The following is a 17,027-nucleotide window of genomic DNA, read 5'->3' on the forward strand; positions in this document are numbered from 1 at the left end:
TTCAGTTTCTGCCATGCGTTGGCTTTTTCTCAGCTCCGAACTCCAGCGTTTTGAGGGAGGCCCAGCCCTTTGTTTTCTGCTCTTTAAGCATATTCACACATAAAAAGGCGTGTTCTCTTACACAAACTGTTTTGCGGCTCTTACCGTAGTCGAAGGTATCTTAGATCTTCCTTAGTGATCTCATTAAGAATATCAGACAGTGTATAACCCTCTTCAATAATCTGAAATAAAGATCAGATCCATGAGAGCAAGCGGCCGTGTAACAACACCGTAAGAATTTCTTCGTTGTATGTTTACCTTTTCGATTGTCTTTGCATCAGCTCCTTGCAGCTGCAACCAGTCTATAAGCTCTTTATCTGTTCTCTGCCCGTGGAGGGCTGCTGGGCTCTCTGTAATACCTGTACAGTTGGCAATTTGTTACATATTAGTCTAACCATAAAAGTCTTCCAAAGTAACCAGCTGGATGAATAAACGATTCCAGAATGTAAATGCGACGTGAAAAAGAGATGAATTCACCATGCGTCACTCAGCCACTCCAATTCATATTACACAACTCCCAATTCTAAGATTCACTTTCTAGAGAGAAGCCGCTTCATCTAGGATGCCTTCAGTTAATTTGGAACATCACTTGTTAGGTCTACCACTTTAAGTGTTTAGCCCCACATCTTTCAAATGCCTTTCCTTAGGAACCACATCCCTAACTGTGCTGGAAATAGGGTTAAGTGTTGAGGTTTTACGTCAGAGCTTATCTGGTCCACATTCCAAGAGGTAGCTCTGGAGCTCGTTTCTAAGTGGCGCAAAATGAATGTCGGCTGACAGGCATATTTATGTACTTGTGCAGTAAAGCACCCTTTTTAGGTGTCCAGTGTGTTATGAAGGTGGCAGCACGGAGAGAAATGACCATCACTCCCAAAAGCCCTCGTGTCCCCTTTCCTCCCTCTTCTGATTCTGTCCCTGTAGTTTTGCCTTTTCTGGAGGAAAAGAATTCATGGTATGTGGCCTTTTGAATCTTTTTTTTTTTCTTTTTTTGGGACAGTCTGTCACCTAGGCTGGAGTACAGTGGCATAGACCTCGGCTCACTGCAGCCTTGACCATCTGGGTTCAGGTGAGCCTCCCACCTCGGCCTCCTGAGTAGCTAGGACTACCAGGTACACAAACACCAAGCCTACTGGTTTTTTTTTCTCTTCACCCTGTTGCCTTGGCTGGTTTTGAACTCCTGGGCTCAAGTGATCTGCTAGCCTTGGCCTCCCAGAGTGCTGGGATTATAGGTACGAGCCACCACACTGGCTGTGAATCTAGCTCTTTCACTTAGCATACTGCATTTATAATGCAGCCATGGTGCTGAATGTATCAGCAGTCCCTTTTTATTATCGAGTAGTCTAAAATCTACTGGAGTCCTGGTGTAACAAAAGATAACCTCAACAGTTTCTTCAAAGCAAAGCTAACTAGAATATCAGCTAGATTTTAAAGTCTCTGCCTCAAACACACCTAAGAGCAAGTGGAAAATTACTCACGATTTGATTTTAATTTTAACTGAAGGTGATACAATTCTTGAGTTTTCTGTTCTAGAGTTTGCCGCAGGAGATTCTGGTACTCTCTCTCTTTTTGAACTAGGTGTTCCAAAAGTCTGGTTAAAAAAAAAAAGCCATTATCCAGAGAGCATTCAACACCATTCAATTTAACTCAAGCATGTGCTGTGCATACATTAGACACTGGAAAAGTGCAAAATGGGTGAAGTCTAAGAGCCTAGAGAGGGAAATGTGTTTCTGCAGGTTCTGTGAGTCAGACTCCAGTCTGCAGGGGAGAACCTTGTGTTTTTCTCACCTTGACAACAAAGGCCAGTGCTTACAGTTTGGGTTTATTTTTGCAGTGGACTCAATGTGTCCTCCTCACCTGCCCTAAGTTCATCTGTTGAGATCCTAACCCCCAAGGTATGGGATGAGGAGGTGCAGGTTTGAGAGGTAGGTGAGTGGAGTACCCTTGTGAAAGGAAACCCCAGACACTCCCTCATCCCGTCCACCACGTGAGGACACAGAGCAAGAAAACGGCCATCTGCGAATGGGGAGCCAGGCCCTCACTGGCCACAGAATCTGCAGGTGCCTCGATCTTGGACTTCGAGTTTCCAGAACTGTGAGAAACACATTTCTGTTGTTTACAAGCTGCCTGGTCTGGCATTTTGTTGCAGCAGTCTGAAGGCACTCAGGCAGTTTTGTCTCAAAACACACCATGAACCAAAAGATACTGATGATGATCAGTAGAACTCAGCCAGAGGATGACATGATTATTTAAACCTGAGTCAGATAAGGCAGCTGAAACTAGGATAGAATGGTAAGGTTCTTTCCTCCTCACATGGGGTCTAAACCAAGGCCACAGAAGCTCCTCTTTTTTTTGGTTTTTGTTTGTTTGAGACGGAGTCTTCCTGGGTGGCCCAGGCTGGAGTGCAGTGGCGCCACCTCAGCTCACTGGCTCCACCTCCTGGGCTCAAGCGAGTCTTCTGCCTCAGCCTCCCAAGGAGCTGGGACTATAGGCACGTGCCACCACCACAACCAGCTAATTTTGTATTTTTAGTAGAGACGAGGTTTCATCATGTTGGCTAGGCTGTTCTCAAACTCCTGACCTCAGGTGATCCACCTGCCTCGGCCTCCCAAAGTGCTGGGATTACAGGTGTGAGCCACCGCACTGGGTCTTTTTTTTTTTTTTTTTGAGATAGACTCTTGCTGCAGCTCTTGGCTTACTTCAACCTTCGCCTCCTGGGTTCAAGTGATTTTCCTGCCTCAGCTTCCTGAGTAGCTAGGACTAGAGGTGCCTGCCACCACAGCAGGCAAATTATTTTGTTTTTTTAGTAGAGATGGGGTTTCGCCATGTTAGGCTTGTCTTGAATTCCTGACAAGTGATCCACCTGCCTTGGCCTCTCAAAGTGCTGGGGTTACAGGCATGAGCCACCACACCCGGCAGCCCCTAGCTTCTCATAATAACAGCTGGGGCAGGACAGGGACAGTGAGAGAGAGCACAAAGGCTCCTGCCAACATCCACCAAGCACTTCCTACCCAGAATCCAGGACTGCGCCAAACACTGCATGAATTCAATCACTGACACCTTACGGCACTTCTAGGAAGCACCAGTTGTTCTAAACCCCCATTTTGAGGCAGAGCAGTTAAGTAATGCCCAGAGTCCACAGGCTAGGCTCTTGCCATAGGACCGCCTCCTGACACCCAGTCTTGCTCATGGCTCTCTGGGATCTTAGGCACAGTGGTGCCTCACACTTACGAGTCCCCACATGCCAGCTTGGGGATAGCATGCCTTGGGGGAGAGGACTGGCACATTGGAGCCATGTCTAGCTTTTCTTGGGGCTTAGACAACAGTGCCTCAGCACAAATGGCCTCAGCAGCAGCAGTTTTTCCCCTGACCACCTCCTGCCTCCCTCTCTCAGTCCCATTCTCCCCTAGGTGCCATAAAAACTAGAATCCCCCTTCCCCAAATGGGGCATAGAAACTTCCCCCCAAACCCAGCCAAAAACCCTAAAAATATGACTAACTTTCCCTCTGCCTTTCTGCGTAAAAATTGGTCACAAATTCTTCAGGTCAGGCGTGGTGGCTCACGCCTATAATCCCAACACTTTGGGAGGTCGAGGCAGGTGGATCACCTGAGGTCAGGAGTTTGAGACCAGCCTGGCCAACATGGCGAAACCCCATCTCCACTAAAAATAAAAAATTAGCCAGGCATGGTGGTGCTTGCCTGTAATCCTAGCTACTGGGGAGGCTGCGGCAGAAGAATCGCTCAAACCCGGGAGGCAGATGTTGCAGTGAGCAGACATCGCACCACTGTATTCCAGCCTGGGTGACAGAGCCAAACTCCATTTAAAAAAAAAAAAGTTCTTCGACCTAGTTTGTTTGACTGTAGGTCATTAAGACCCCCATTCCAGAGGGTCCTGCCCCACATGCAGGAGAAAAGAATGCTGCTCAGAGAGCCCAAGAAGAATCTGGACAGGCAGGCCTTGCTGGGTTTCCCCACTCAGCAGGCCCTTTTTATCCCTGTTTCTCCACAGTTCTCCATACTTTGTTAAGCCTAAGCATAAAAATGGACAATCTCCCCTGGATCTTTGGGTCTTCATGCTGAAGGCTCCCGTGTATACATGGTAAATACATTTGCATGCCTTTTTTCTGAACAGCCTCGTGCTGGCGGTTTTCAGCAAACCTCCAGGGGCCAAGGGCCTTGGCTCCCACGCTTTTCTTGTTTACTCACATACCTGGTACACAGAATTTGTTTCTTAACTGTGTTCCTTTAATATGATCCATGCTGGTGAACCTGGGACTATAGAACTAAGCTTTACTGAACTTACTGAAACCCCGTCTCTACTAAAACTAGAAAATTTAGCTGGGTGTCGTGGCAGGCGCCTGTGGTCCCAGGTACTCAGGAGGCTGAGGCAGGAGAATCCCTTGTACACAGGAAGTGGGGGTTGCAGTGAACCAAGGTCGCGCCACTGCACTCCAGCCTGGCGACAGAGGAAAAACTCCATCTCAAAAAAAAAGAAGGAATTACTGAATTACTGAAGGTAATTACTGAAGTTGCCATGAGAAGTCACTGCATAGTAGAGAGATGCGAACACAGGAACTCCTGGGTTATTTGGTAGCAAAGTGGGGTGGGGAGAGGAGAACACTTCCACACTAGCGCAACAGTGAAGAGGAGACACTGGCGCTCAGCAAACGGAAGTCCTCTCCCAGCCCTCCCCTGCCTGCCTTCATTCTGGCCTCTGTAGGAGTCCTCCTTCCGTGTTAGTGAAGGAGACAGCTCAAGCTCTTGCCTCTATCCAGCAGGAAAGGCTCTCAGTACTGTCATTCATCACGACAGATACATCATCCTGTCTAAGAGGTGCCATCTTCCTTCAGCTCTGCTCAACTGCCGTACAGCCAAGGCACTTCATAACACAGTGATATGGTTTGGGTGTCCCCACCCAAATCTCATCTTGAATTGTAGTTCCTGTAATACCCTCATGTTGTGGGAGGGACCCAGTGGGAGATAAATGAATCATGAGGGTGGTTCCCCAACACTGTTCTCATGGTAGTGAATAAGTCTCAAGAGATCCGATGGTTTTATAAAGGGAAGCCTCTTTCACCTGGCTCTCATTCTCTCATCTGCTGCCCTGGAAGACGTGCCTTTCACCATGATTGTGACACCTCCCCAGCCATGTGGAACTGTAAGTCCATTAAACCTCTTTTTCTTATAAATTCCCCAGTTTCACATTTGTCTTTATCAGCAGCATGAAAACAGACTGATACACACAAGGATAGGCACCCTACGCAGGAAAGTACAGTTCACATCAATGCCATTCACTGACCGGCCACTGTCTAACCACTGAGACTGGAAAATAACACGATGACTATCAGCAGTGGAGAGGAATAACCTTCAAACCCACACACAATCAGTTTATGACTTTGATGATGATAAATCTTATTGGGCGACCCAGCAACCCCCATTACTGGATTTATGCCCAAAGGAATATAAATCGTTCTATTATAAAGATACATGCACATGTATGTTCTTGCATGTATCTTTATAATAGAACGATTTATATTTATATCACACTATTCACAATAGTGAAGACATGGAACCATCCTAAATGTCCATCAATGATAGACTAGGTAAAGAAAATGCGGTACATGCACACCATGGAATACTATGCAGCCATAAAAAGGAACAAGATCAGGTCCTTTGCAGGGACATGATTGAGCTGGAGGCCATTATCCCTAGCAAACTAACACAGGAACAGAAAACCAAACACCACATGTTCTCACTTGGAGCTAAATGATAAGAACACATGGACACACAGAGGGGATCAGCACACATGGAGGTCTGTCAGAGGGTGGGAGGAGGGAGAGGGCCAGGAAAAATAACTAACGGGTACTGGGCTTAATACCTGGGTGATGAAACAATCTGTACAAGACACCCCATGACACACATTTACCTGTGTAACAAATCTGCACTTGTACACCTGAACTTAGAAGTTAAAAAACATTTACTGGGAAAAGATATTAAAGAAATACTAGGTATTATTACCAACTTTAATATCTGTTATATTTTTAAAAGTTTCAAAATGTTGCCACCTCTACCATTTAACGAAAACTCTGGGTCTTTTAAAAAAGAAATGATTAGATGACCTGTCTAAGATTGAACTTGAGAGATCCCTCACAGCATAAACAACTTTTCATCCAAAATATGTAGCTGGCCCCTTGTCTGCCAGTGAAATAGTCATCAACATCACTCACCCATGATCATACAGCACCGAAGTGTCATGTGGACCGAGTACCAACTTGTTTGCTATAACTATGGATTACTTTAGAAAACCCAATCACGCAGCTGACAATGTGATTCCCAAGAGCAAATGGGAAGAATTTTACTCATTTCACAAATAGTTATTCTTTTTTTTTTTTTTTTGAGACGGAGTTTCACTCTTCTTGCCCAGGCCGGAGTGCAATGGCGCGATCTCGGCCCACTTTAACCTCCGCCTCCTGGGTTCAAGCAGTTCTCCTGCCTCAGGCTTCCAAGTAGCTGAGATTACAGGTGCGCCCCAACATGCCTGGGCTAATTTTGTAGTTTAATTAGAGATGGGGTTTCACCATGTTGGTCAGACTGGTCTTAAATTCCTGACCTCAAGTGATCCACTCACGTTGGCCTGTTGTGCTGGGATTACAGGTGTGAGCACCGCACCCGGCCATTTCACAAATACTTATTAAGCACCCACTATGCCAGGAAGTGAACAAAACAGACCAGTGCACTAGAGGAATATGATGGTGATGCCAGGGTCCCCTGGTTAGAGCAGTTCTCTAATACCCGTCTAGGGACATGGAAGAGATGACAAACCACATGGAAGAGATGACAACAGGACAAGCTTCCTTGGGGTTGAGGTTATGGGATATGCATCCACTGACGAAGTGCTACCCAACCCCCAAAGCCCACTACTTCTGCAGGGGCAGGCTGCTGCACCTGTGAGACCACATACCATGCCAGAGGCCCAGTCTTGGTGAAAAGAGAAAGAGAAGGAATTCAGAGATGCTGCTGCCTTTAGTATGGGTAATTTCTGTGTGGCCTGGGGCAAGGTACTACACCTCTCTGAATCTTTTTTTTTTTTTTTTTTTTTTTAAAAAGAAGGTATTCCTCTAGTCCCTCAGTTGAGGCTGACAATATGCCCTTACCCAGTTCATGGATGATGAAGCTGCATTTTGCTCAACAACCAAACCGATGAATCAGCATCTTGGTGGCTCAGGCCACTGTCCCAGCCCCTCTCCCAGCGGAGGGCCCGGAAGCTCCTCACCTGTTGGTCTCCTGCCTCAGCTCACCCAGCTGGAGGCTCAGGTGCTGCTGGTGAGGCTGGGGCTCCTGGCCAGGTCCGGCCACTGGGAGATAGCCCTCTTCTGCTTCATCTGTGTCCTTATCTACCCCTTCAGCCTCAGAGGCAGGCTCAAAGTGGGCTCGAAGCTCTGCGAATCACACAAGACGTGACCATGGTGAGCAAACCAGCATGTCTACATGGTCAACAGGGACTGGGGTCGCAAATGCCCCGGGACAGCAAACCAGGCTGTTAGGAAGCTGGCCTGGCCCGTGCCATACTCCATCAGGGGACTACTGACTTTACAAACAGAGGAGACCATTCCATTTGGTTTTCTGCTGATCACACTTTCCAGAGGAAGAAACTGAGGCTTAAGAATGTGAAGTTGGCCAAGGCCAGCATTCAAAAGGTATAACCAGGCCCGGTGCAGTGACTCATGCCTGTAATCCCAGCACTTTGGGAGGCCAAGGTGGGTGGGTCACTTGAGGTCAGGGGTTCAAGGGCCAACATGGTGAAACCCCATTTCTACCAAAAAATAGATACAAAAATTAGCCAGGCATGATAGTGTGTGCCCCTGTAATCCTAGCTAGGCTGATGCATGAGAATCACTTGAACCCAGGAGGTGGAGGTTACAGTGAGCCGCGACTGAGCCACTGTACTCTAGCCTAGGGGACAGAGCAAGGCTCGGTCTCTTAAAAAAAAAAAAAAAAAAGGTACAGCCAGGCCACCCAAGCCTGTGCCATGTTACTACAGAAGGTGTCTGCTTGGAGTGGGAGAGGAATTAAGCACTGAGGTCTCCCAAGCCTCTCCTGTAGCGGAGCCTGGGCTACACAGTGCACTCAGGAGGGCGGGCCACAGCCGATCAGCAAGGGGCTGAAGGAAAGGGGGAAACAGTGATGGCAACAGAACGGGCTACAAAGCCTCCCTTAGCAGGAAGAAGTAACCGGAGAAAGAGAATCAACTTTGGTAACATTTCAAAAAGGAAATATACAAAAAGCAAAGTTTTTAAAAAATTTTTATTTTTTAGACAGAGTCTCACTCTTGTCACCCAGGTTGTGCAGTGACATGATCTCAGCTCACTGCAACCTCTGCCTCCTGGGTTCAAGTGATTCTCATGCATCAGCCTCCTGAGTAGCTGAGACTACAGGGGAGGCATTCCTGAGGGCATGCTGAGGTGGATACCAGGGGACTGGAGGATTGTTTCCCTCCAGCCCCATGCTCCCTTTTTATTTAAGTTGTTCATTCATTCATTTATCATGTTCCCCTTTTATTTTATTTTTAGTTATTTATTTAATTGAGATGGAGTCTCACTCTGTTGCCCAGGCTGGAGTGCAGTGGCACGATCTTGGCTCACTGCAACCTCCACCACCTGGGTTCAAGCAATTCTCCCCACTCAGCCTCTCTAGTAGCTGGGACCACAGGCCTGCGCCACCGTGCCCAGCTAAATTTTTGACATTTTTAGTGGAGATGGGGTTTCACCATGTTGGCCAGGCTGGTCTTGAACTCCTGACCTCAGGTGATCCACCTGCCTCAGCCTCCCAAAATGTTGGGATTACAGGTGTGAGCTACTGCGCCCAGCCCCATGCTCCCTTTTGAGATCATGAGTTTAGTTTATGTGCAGTCACCTTCATTATGCTTCGGACATGTAAATACAACACCATGAGATACTCTCAGAAGCACAGACTCGGCCCTGGAAGGGGTCTACGACAGCATGCATTTAACTGCAAGGAAGCAGATAACCAAGATGGAAAAGAAAAAAGCAACAATTGTTACATGAAGAGGATATGACGGCCTAAAGCTGCCCTTGACCACAAAGGGGGTGCTCACCTGGGATGAGAATGGTGACCGCAGCCTGCACCGCTCGGCGGATGATGTTGTCCATGGCAAACATCCAGTGGGGCCTAATTAAGTGGTTCCTCAAGATTTTATTTACCTGAAAAAAAAAATCACAAAAATCCAGATTTCCGGTGCATTGCACGGATAATCATGGCAACCTATACTCATCCTCCTGGGGGCCGCATGCAGTCGGCCCGCTCACACAGATGCCATTTCCTGGACTTCATTGTTTAGGAGGAGCTGCTGAAGCTCAGGATTCGGGTGTACACAGTTAAGAAGAGATTGGGGCTATAGGAGGAGACGATAACGGAATTCCATGATCTGGTGTGTTCCCTAGGGCCAGATGGAGCACTTACGGCATCCTGAAATCCAAACAGCACCAGGTGAATCTGACTGATGGACGAGCTGTCAAAGTCCAGGTCCACCTTGAGCTTTGATATTGTGGTCGCCATCACCCGGTGCTCTGGGGAGCGGATGAAGTCCCTCAGGATGCCAATGATTTGCTTGATGTGGCCAACTGAGAGGTGCAGCTCTTCGGAACTCTGACCACACACACAAATCGTTTTCATTGAGTCAGTTGGGGAGAGAGAGCAAGAACTCAGAACATACTGTGGGAAACGAGATGGTCCATTTGCTAAGGAGCTTGTGGAAGCCCCGGGTGAGAAGGGGTCTCTGTCTATTCCTGGAATTCCTTCCATAACCTTCCTGTCAGGGTTCTGGCCCCTTCTTCCTGGTGGGTACACAGCTAAGCCCTTCGGTGAATGGTTTCCTCTTTAACCCCTTGTAAGAGCCCCCATCAAGGACACAGACATGGTTCATAGCAGAGCAGCAGCCTCTTCCTAAAGGGCCCTTTTCCATCCAAAATAAGGGAGGGGGTCTGGTCATGGTGGCCCACACCTGTAATCCCAGCACTTTGGGAGGTCTAGGCAGGTGGATCAGTTGAGGTCAGGAGTTAGAGACCAGCCTGGCCAACATGGTGAAATCCCGTCACTACAAAAAATACAAAAATTAGCTGGGCGTGGTGGCGGGCACCTTGTAATCCCAGATACTCAGAAGGCTGAGGCAGGAGAATCACTTGAACCTGGGAGGAGGTGGAGGTTGCAGTGAGCCAAGGTCATGCCGCTGCACTCCAGCCTGGGGGACAGAGTGAGACTGTCTCAAAAAAATAATAATAATAAGATAAAGGGCTGGGTACAGTGGCTCACGCCTGTAATCTCAGCACTTTGGGAGGCTGAGGTGGTCGGATCACGAGGTCAGGAGTTTGAAACCAGCCTGGCCAACATGGTGAAACCTCATCTCTACTAAAAATACAAAAAAAATTAGCCGGGCGTGGTGGTAACACGCCTATAATCCCAGCCTCTTGGGAGGCTAAGGAAGGAGAATCACTTGAACCCAGGAGGTGGAGGTTGCAGTGAGCTGAGATCATGCCACTGCACTGCAGCCTGGGCGACAGAGCGAGACTCTGCCTTGGGGGGGAAAAAACATAAACTGAAAGAAGGGAGGGGGACCCGTTTGCCAGTCCTGTGCCCTAGTTCAAACTCACTTGTTTTCAGCCATAACCACTCTCCCCAAGGTGGCTGGCTGTTCTCCCAGCTTCTGAGGGCAGCTCTAACATGTCCTACAGCTGGGGATACTCCAGGACTCAAAAGCCCATCAGGAGAGAAGCCAGAGAAGGTGCTTCTGGCTTTCTGCTACCATCTGGCTGGTTTTCCACCAGGGGGCAGCACCGCCCCACCAACGCCTGGAATCACTGCAGTGTCTGCAAATTCATGTTTCAGCAGAGCTTTTTTCTTTGTATTTTCTTTTGTTTTGCTGGGGAAGGGAAGGACATTGGGGAGACATTCACGGTGATCACTGTAACTATGCAGATGTTCCAGGGTGGCAGGAGCCACGGTCCCTGTCTGGACCTGGGACCTGGGCAGAGGGAGCGGGAGGAACCAGTGGCCTCCCTCTGGCAGGTACCTGAGCCACGCACTCCTGCAGGTTGGAAGCCACCTGGTTCTGCTCCTCCCAGAGGATTTTGTACAGGATGGCGCGGCGCTCACTGTCCTTGCGTAGCAGGAAGAGGCCCTGGTCCCTGTCCTCTGGGGACGAGGCCAAGCCCCGGTCTTCCAAGGTTGAGCTCTCATCTGGAACACTGTGGACAAACACGTGTGACAATTGCTGTGCATTCCAGAGCACTGTCCCTGGGAGTATGTCATGTTAGGATGCCGTGGTGGAGGGGCTGAGAGGTAACTGCAATGCACTCTCTGTGCTCAAGAAGATGAAATTGCCAGAAGGACACAGACAGGCAGTGCTAGGTCAACCCCCACAGCACTGGCCATGAAGGGGGAGAGTAGAAGGAGGGGGAGGCAGGTTAAAGGAACCTCCCAGGAGAGGGGGAGGAGGGAGGGGGAAGGGGGCTAGCACAGGAGGAGAGGTGAGGGAGGGAAGGTAAGGGGGATGACGGGGAAGGAGGAAGACAGAGGCAGGAAGAGGAGGATGAGAGGAAGAGGGGGCCGGAAGATGAAGGGATAGAGGGTGGAGGGTAGGTGAGGGGGAGAGGTGAGGGGGGAAGAGGTGAGGGGAGAAAGAAGGGGAAGAGGAGAGAAGGGGAAGTGCTGAGGGAGAGGGGAGAGAGAAGGGAAGACAAGTGGGGGAGGGTACACATGGGGAATGAAAGGACAGGGAGGGCCAGTAAGGGACAGCAGGTGAACAGAGTGCCCTCACTGCTGGGATGGGGCCGCCAGGCCACCCTACTGACCTGCAGAAAGGAAGCAAAACCTCTCAGTGGCCATCTGGCCAGGATCAGGGAGGTGCCCCATGGCAGAAGACTGCCAGCACCTTCTCTGGGGCCCGCAGCAGAGGGACAGGACGTGGGCATACCTGAGAAGGTGGCCAAGGTGAGGCCTGGGCGCCCGGGTCCTCTCAAAGAGCACATCGGGATGGGCCTCGGAGTCCGGGGAGATGGAGCCATGCTCGCTGCTGCTGGTGGCCATGGGCTCCCCCTGTGCGGGCAGGGCCAGGATGACACCCCGCGGACCCTCTGTGGGGGACAGCCAGACACAGAATGGGGAGGCTCAGAGAGGGGCGGAATGAGGCTGAGCCCCAGCAGCCCCTCAAGCTTAGGTGAACCACGCAGGCTCCCAGGATCCTGGGGAAATGAGGGTTGGGTGGGGGACAGGCCCCAGGTGCTGCATTTCTACTCAGGTGTCTGCAGTCGGGGGACGGGAGGGGGATGGGGTCCCTCATGGAGCAAGCTGCTGGGCCACTCTGTGGAACTTCTGACCCAGATCCATACCAGGGAAAAGAGGACAAACAGCCTCTTTCTCAGGGGCCATTCTACGTCACTGCCACTTAGAACTGACTGCCCCAGAAGGTGTCACTGGGCTTTGATGGCCTGCAGGACAGCCACTCCAGGCAAACCTCCCTGATACATCCTTTCATCAAGGTCAGGGCTGGCACAGGATGACAGGCCAGGCTGCAAAAGCGAAGGCCCAGGCTCTGTACATGGGGAAGACCCGAAACCCCAGCTGGGGTAACTCTTCCCTCCCCACTCTCCTCCCAATCCGGAGGAACCAGTTCCAGCAGAGGGCAGCCCAGCCACCCAGACTCCGGGTCCTCTGTCAGGAGATCCTCCTGCACTGAAAGGTTGGACTGTGACAACCTCCAAACCTACTGCACAGTCCCCCCATCACTCTTCACAAAAACAGGCATGACATGGGTGGCCCAGCACGCTGGACAGCCGGAACTCTCCCTCCTGAACAGCAGAGACGTCCGGGGCCCAGCATCCACCCGACCAAGGGCACCGCCCCAGCAGTCCAGGGAGGCCTCACCTGAGGGCTTGAAGGCAATTCGGTTTTTCTTGCCCTTGTTCACCTGTCTTAAGAACCCCTCTCTGAGTAGCTCAGTGGTGGTGGCACGTTTGTGGGGGTCAGGCTCGAAACAGGATAAAATGAAGGCTCGGGCTTCAGCTGAAAGGGCTTCTGGAATCTCAGGGTGGATCTTAAACATGCCCACCTGCATTGAAGGGAGAGGTGAACTCAAGGATCCACGACTCAGTCCAAAGCTCCCGCACACCTGGCATCCCAGGAGGGGCATGACCCACACGCCTTTGCGATGTCGTGTTCATGCTCCTCCCACTCTGAGGTGGAGTTCGTTTCCCCCTCCCGGGCATCTTGTGACTTGACTTTGACCGTGGCAGAAGTGGGACGGTAGGAGTTTCAGAGCCTGGGCCTCAAGAGGTCTTGTAGCCCCGCTTAGTCCCCCTTAAAGCCCGAGACCACCATGCAGAGAGGAAGCCCAGGAGGCACCACCCCGTGAAAAGGATGCCCAGCCATCCCAGCTGGAATCCAGCCACCAGGGAGGGGCCCTTAGGTCACCCTGCTCCGGCCAAACCACCACTGGCTACAACCACGTGAGTCAGCCCAGACAACACCCACAGAAGAGCCAACAGTCAGCTCACAGAAGTGAGAGGAAAAACTCATCATTTTGGCTGGACACAGTGGCTCATGCCTGTAATCCTAGCATATTGGGAGGCTGAGGTGGGCAGATCATGAGGTCAAGAGATTGAGACCATCCTGGCCAACATGGTGAAACCCTGTCTCTACTAAAAATACAAAAAATTCGCCAGGCATGATAGCGTGCACCTGTAGTCCCAGCTACTTGGGAGGCTGAGACAGGAGAATCGCTTGGACCTGGAAGCGCAGGTTGCACGGAGCCAAGATCACGCCCCTGCACTCCAGCCTGGGTAAAAGAGCAAGACTCTGTATCAAAAACAAAACAGAACAAAAACAAAAAGAACCTCATCGTTTTAAGCTTCTGAGGTTTCAGGATGGTTTGGTACATAGCAGAAGAGAACTGAGATAGGACTTGGGCCACAGCATGGGGCGGGATGTCCTCCAGGCATACTCAAAGGCATCTGTTACCCGTTACCTGTCCCCTGACACACAAGGTCCCCCAAGAGATGCCTTTAACACCTCTCACTCCCTCTGCATCCACAGCCCAGATTCCCAGCCTCCAGCTCAAAACCACAAGCAGACAAAGCCTTGAGGCTGCCAATGTAACTAATGGCTCTCTGTCCCTGTGACCTGTGGGGAGCAAGAGTTGGTTCTGAGCTGTCACATCTCCAGGTGACAAGGGCATGCTGCCACGACATCTTACGTAGCTCCCTCCTGCATAACTGTCCCCATCAGGGTAGACCTCTCATCTTTCTAGGGCTTGTCACCATCAGTTTCACAGTCCACTCTGCGTCTTTGCCCAGCCCACCCAACAACCCAGGCGTGGAAGCTGCTCTGTCCTCCAGACCCACACCCATTCCCAATTCCTCAGCACTCCTGGGGTCTGGCTTGGCCCCCAGGAGCCCTGCCGAGTGAGCTCAGGGTGCTGCCAAGAGTAGAGGGCAGGGCCTCCCGACTTCGTGTCCCTAAGACCCTTGACCTGGCGGCCGCGGCCATGTGCTGTTTCAACGCACCGCTCCTCCTGGCCAGGCTGCACAGCTCAGGAGTTAGGGATTGGAAGAAAACTAAATGCTGGGTGAAACCCCACTGACAGCTCTGCAATGCAGGGCACCTGACAGGTGGCTTCTGTCACCTGAGCGGTAGGGAGGTAAGCTGGCAGTGCCCACAGGAACTAGGGTACAGAGACCAACATCCAGGCAAGAACATCAAGAGGAAAGGGTGGCCTCTCCCCTGGTCTCCAGAAAAAGGCAGCAAATGTAGGCAGCACACCGACACCTGGCCGGGACATCCTCTTTAAGGGCACTTGGCTGTTACCCAAAAGCTCCTCGTATTGGTCTCCTAGGGCCACTGTGACAAAATCCCACAAACTGGGTGGCTGAAACAACAAGCGCTCATTGTCTCACCGTCCTGGAGGGTGGAAATCCAAGAGCCAGGTGTTGGCAGGACCAGCAACTCCTGATACATGTAGGGGGTCCCCCTTTGCCTCTTCCAGCTTCCTGTGATCCACAGGAGGTCTCTGGTGCTCCTTGGCTGCTAGATGCACCCTCACTCCTCTGCCTGCCAGAGGCATTCCCCTGGGAATTGCAATCTGTCTTCTCTCTGAGCATGTGTGTCCAAATCTCTACCTCCACCCCCCAAGTTTTTGAGACAGGGTCTCCCTTGGTTGCCCAGGCTGGAGTGCAGTAGCATAATAAGATCTCACTGCAGCCTCCAACTCCTGGGCTCAAGGTATCCTCCCCCCTCAGCTTCCTGAGTAGCTGGGACCACAGAGGTGTGCTCCACCACATGGGCTAATTTTTTTTTATCTTTTGTAGACACAAGGGTCTTGCTATGTTGCCCCGGGCAACCTTGAACTCCTGGCCTCAAATGATCCCCCTGCCTCAGCCTCCCAAAGTGCTGGGATTATAGGGGTGAGCCACCGCACCTGACTCAAATATTTCCCCCCCTTTTAAAGACACCAGGCTGGTCTGTGCAGCGGCATTTGCAGCTAGCCGATGGCCACCAGGTCAGATTCCTTTGTTCCTTCTCCACTCCCACTGTTTCACTTGACTAGTTAAAAAAAAAAAAAGAAAAGAAAATTAAAACAAGAACAAAAAGTATAAAGACACCAGTCATACTGGATGAGGGGACACTTTCCAGACCCCATTTTCATTTGATTTTCTCTGTAAAAACCTTATTTCCCAAGAAGGCCACACTCTGAGGTACTGGGGGTTAGGACTTCCATCTATCATTTTCAGGTGACACAAGATAAATCTGTAACAGTCCCTTTGGGGGAAAAGAGCGATTCCTTTGTTTCAGACACTGCTCAGAAGTTTCTTGAAATATTCCTAAAGTAGTTTAGAATCCCGGAAACAACACAGGGCCATTACTCACTTAATACCATTGTCATTGGCAATGGAAAGTGACTTCAGAGCCATCCAAAAGAGTCAATGTATTTTCAAAGCCTTTGTACAGGCTGGGCACGGTGGCTCTTGCCTGTTATCCCAGCAGTTCAGGAGGCCAAAGAAGGTGGATCACTGGAGGCCAGGAGTTCAAGACCAGCCTGGCCAACATAGTGAAACCCAGTCTCTAATAAAAATACAAAATTGCCAGGCATGGTGGCACATGTCTATAATCCAGGCTACTCAGGAGGCTGAGGCAGGAGAACTGCTTGAACCCGGGAGGCAGAGGCTGCAGTGAGCCAAGATCACACCACTGCACTCTAGCCTGGTTGACAGAGCAAGACTCTGTCTCAAAAAAAAAAAAAAAAAAAAGCCTTTGCACCATGAATTAGCTAAACAAAAACAAGGGAGGCAGGGAGCGGCTCAAGCCCTGTGCATGAATGGAGCCAGTCACAGCCTCAGCTCTCTCCCAAGTCTCCCCAGAAGTCAGCAGCGGCTCAGAAAGCAGCCAGCCGTGGCTCTCAGGTGGGCCTCATGTTTTCCTCCTCACCAGCTGCTGTTTATTCCAAGGCTGCCATGGGAGCCGTGGGTCAGATCTACAATAGCCCCAACAGGGTCCACCGCAGATGGTAAAAGTGCTAAGGAATGCCAGAGCTGTCTTCCAGCCCAGGCACTCAGCATCCTCTTGCAATTGCAGGTGTCGGAAGACTCTTGTCGACTTGAGGTCTTGGCCTTGGTGCTGAACCCAAGCAGCTGATAGGAGGGTGAGAAGCTCTGAGAACCTTCCGCAGGTGTCTGGCTGGGCTGGAGAGAGCAGCCAAGGCACCCGAGCATGCAACACTGTATGCACTGCCCGCACCTCAACCGGTAGAAACTCGCACTCACACCTCCAAGTTCCTTCTGCCCAAGAGGCCAAGCAGGGAGCCCGGCACAGAGGCCATGAAGACGTTACATTTGGTAGAAACACCAGGAAGAGGCCGCTGGAATCACGTTCTGTCAGGGCGGTGTCCACGCACTGTGGCCCCATCATCCATAAGCAATGGCCAT

The 17,027-nt window shown here is 50.7% G+C and overlaps 1 protein-coding gene across 1 annotated transcript in view; it reads right to left on the minus strand.

The window, feature by feature from the left end:
- Positions 1-17,027, minus strand: part of MAP3K15 (mitogen-activated protein kinase kinase kinase 15) — a 161,240-nt gene that overhangs the window by 1,083 nt on the left and 143,130 nt on the right. Inside the window, exons 20-28 of the mRNA XM_078364229.1 lie at positions 12,976-13,159; positions 12,026-12,185; positions 11,123-11,297; positions 9,517-9,702; positions 9,152-9,257; positions 7,310-7,475; positions 1,515-1,627; positions 298-398; positions 145-221 (exon numbers count right to left, since the gene is read on the minus strand). Of these exons, the coding sequence (XP_078220355.1) occupies positions 145-221; positions 298-398; positions 1,515-1,627; positions 7,310-7,475; positions 9,152-9,257; positions 9,517-9,702; positions 11,123-11,297; positions 12,026-12,185; positions 12,976-13,159 (1,268 nt within the window). The remainder of the gene's footprint in view (positions 1-144; positions 222-297; positions 399-1,514; positions 1,628-7,309; positions 7,476-9,151; positions 9,258-9,516; positions 9,703-11,122; positions 11,298-12,025; positions 12,186-12,975; positions 13,160-17,027) is intronic.

This window comes from Callithrix jacchus, chromosome X, assembly GCF_049354715.1.
Source record: "Callithrix jacchus isolate 240 chromosome X, calJac240_pri, whole genome shotgun sequence".
NCBI lineage: Eukaryota > Metazoa > Chordata > Mammalia > Primates > Cebidae > Callithrix > Callithrix jacchus.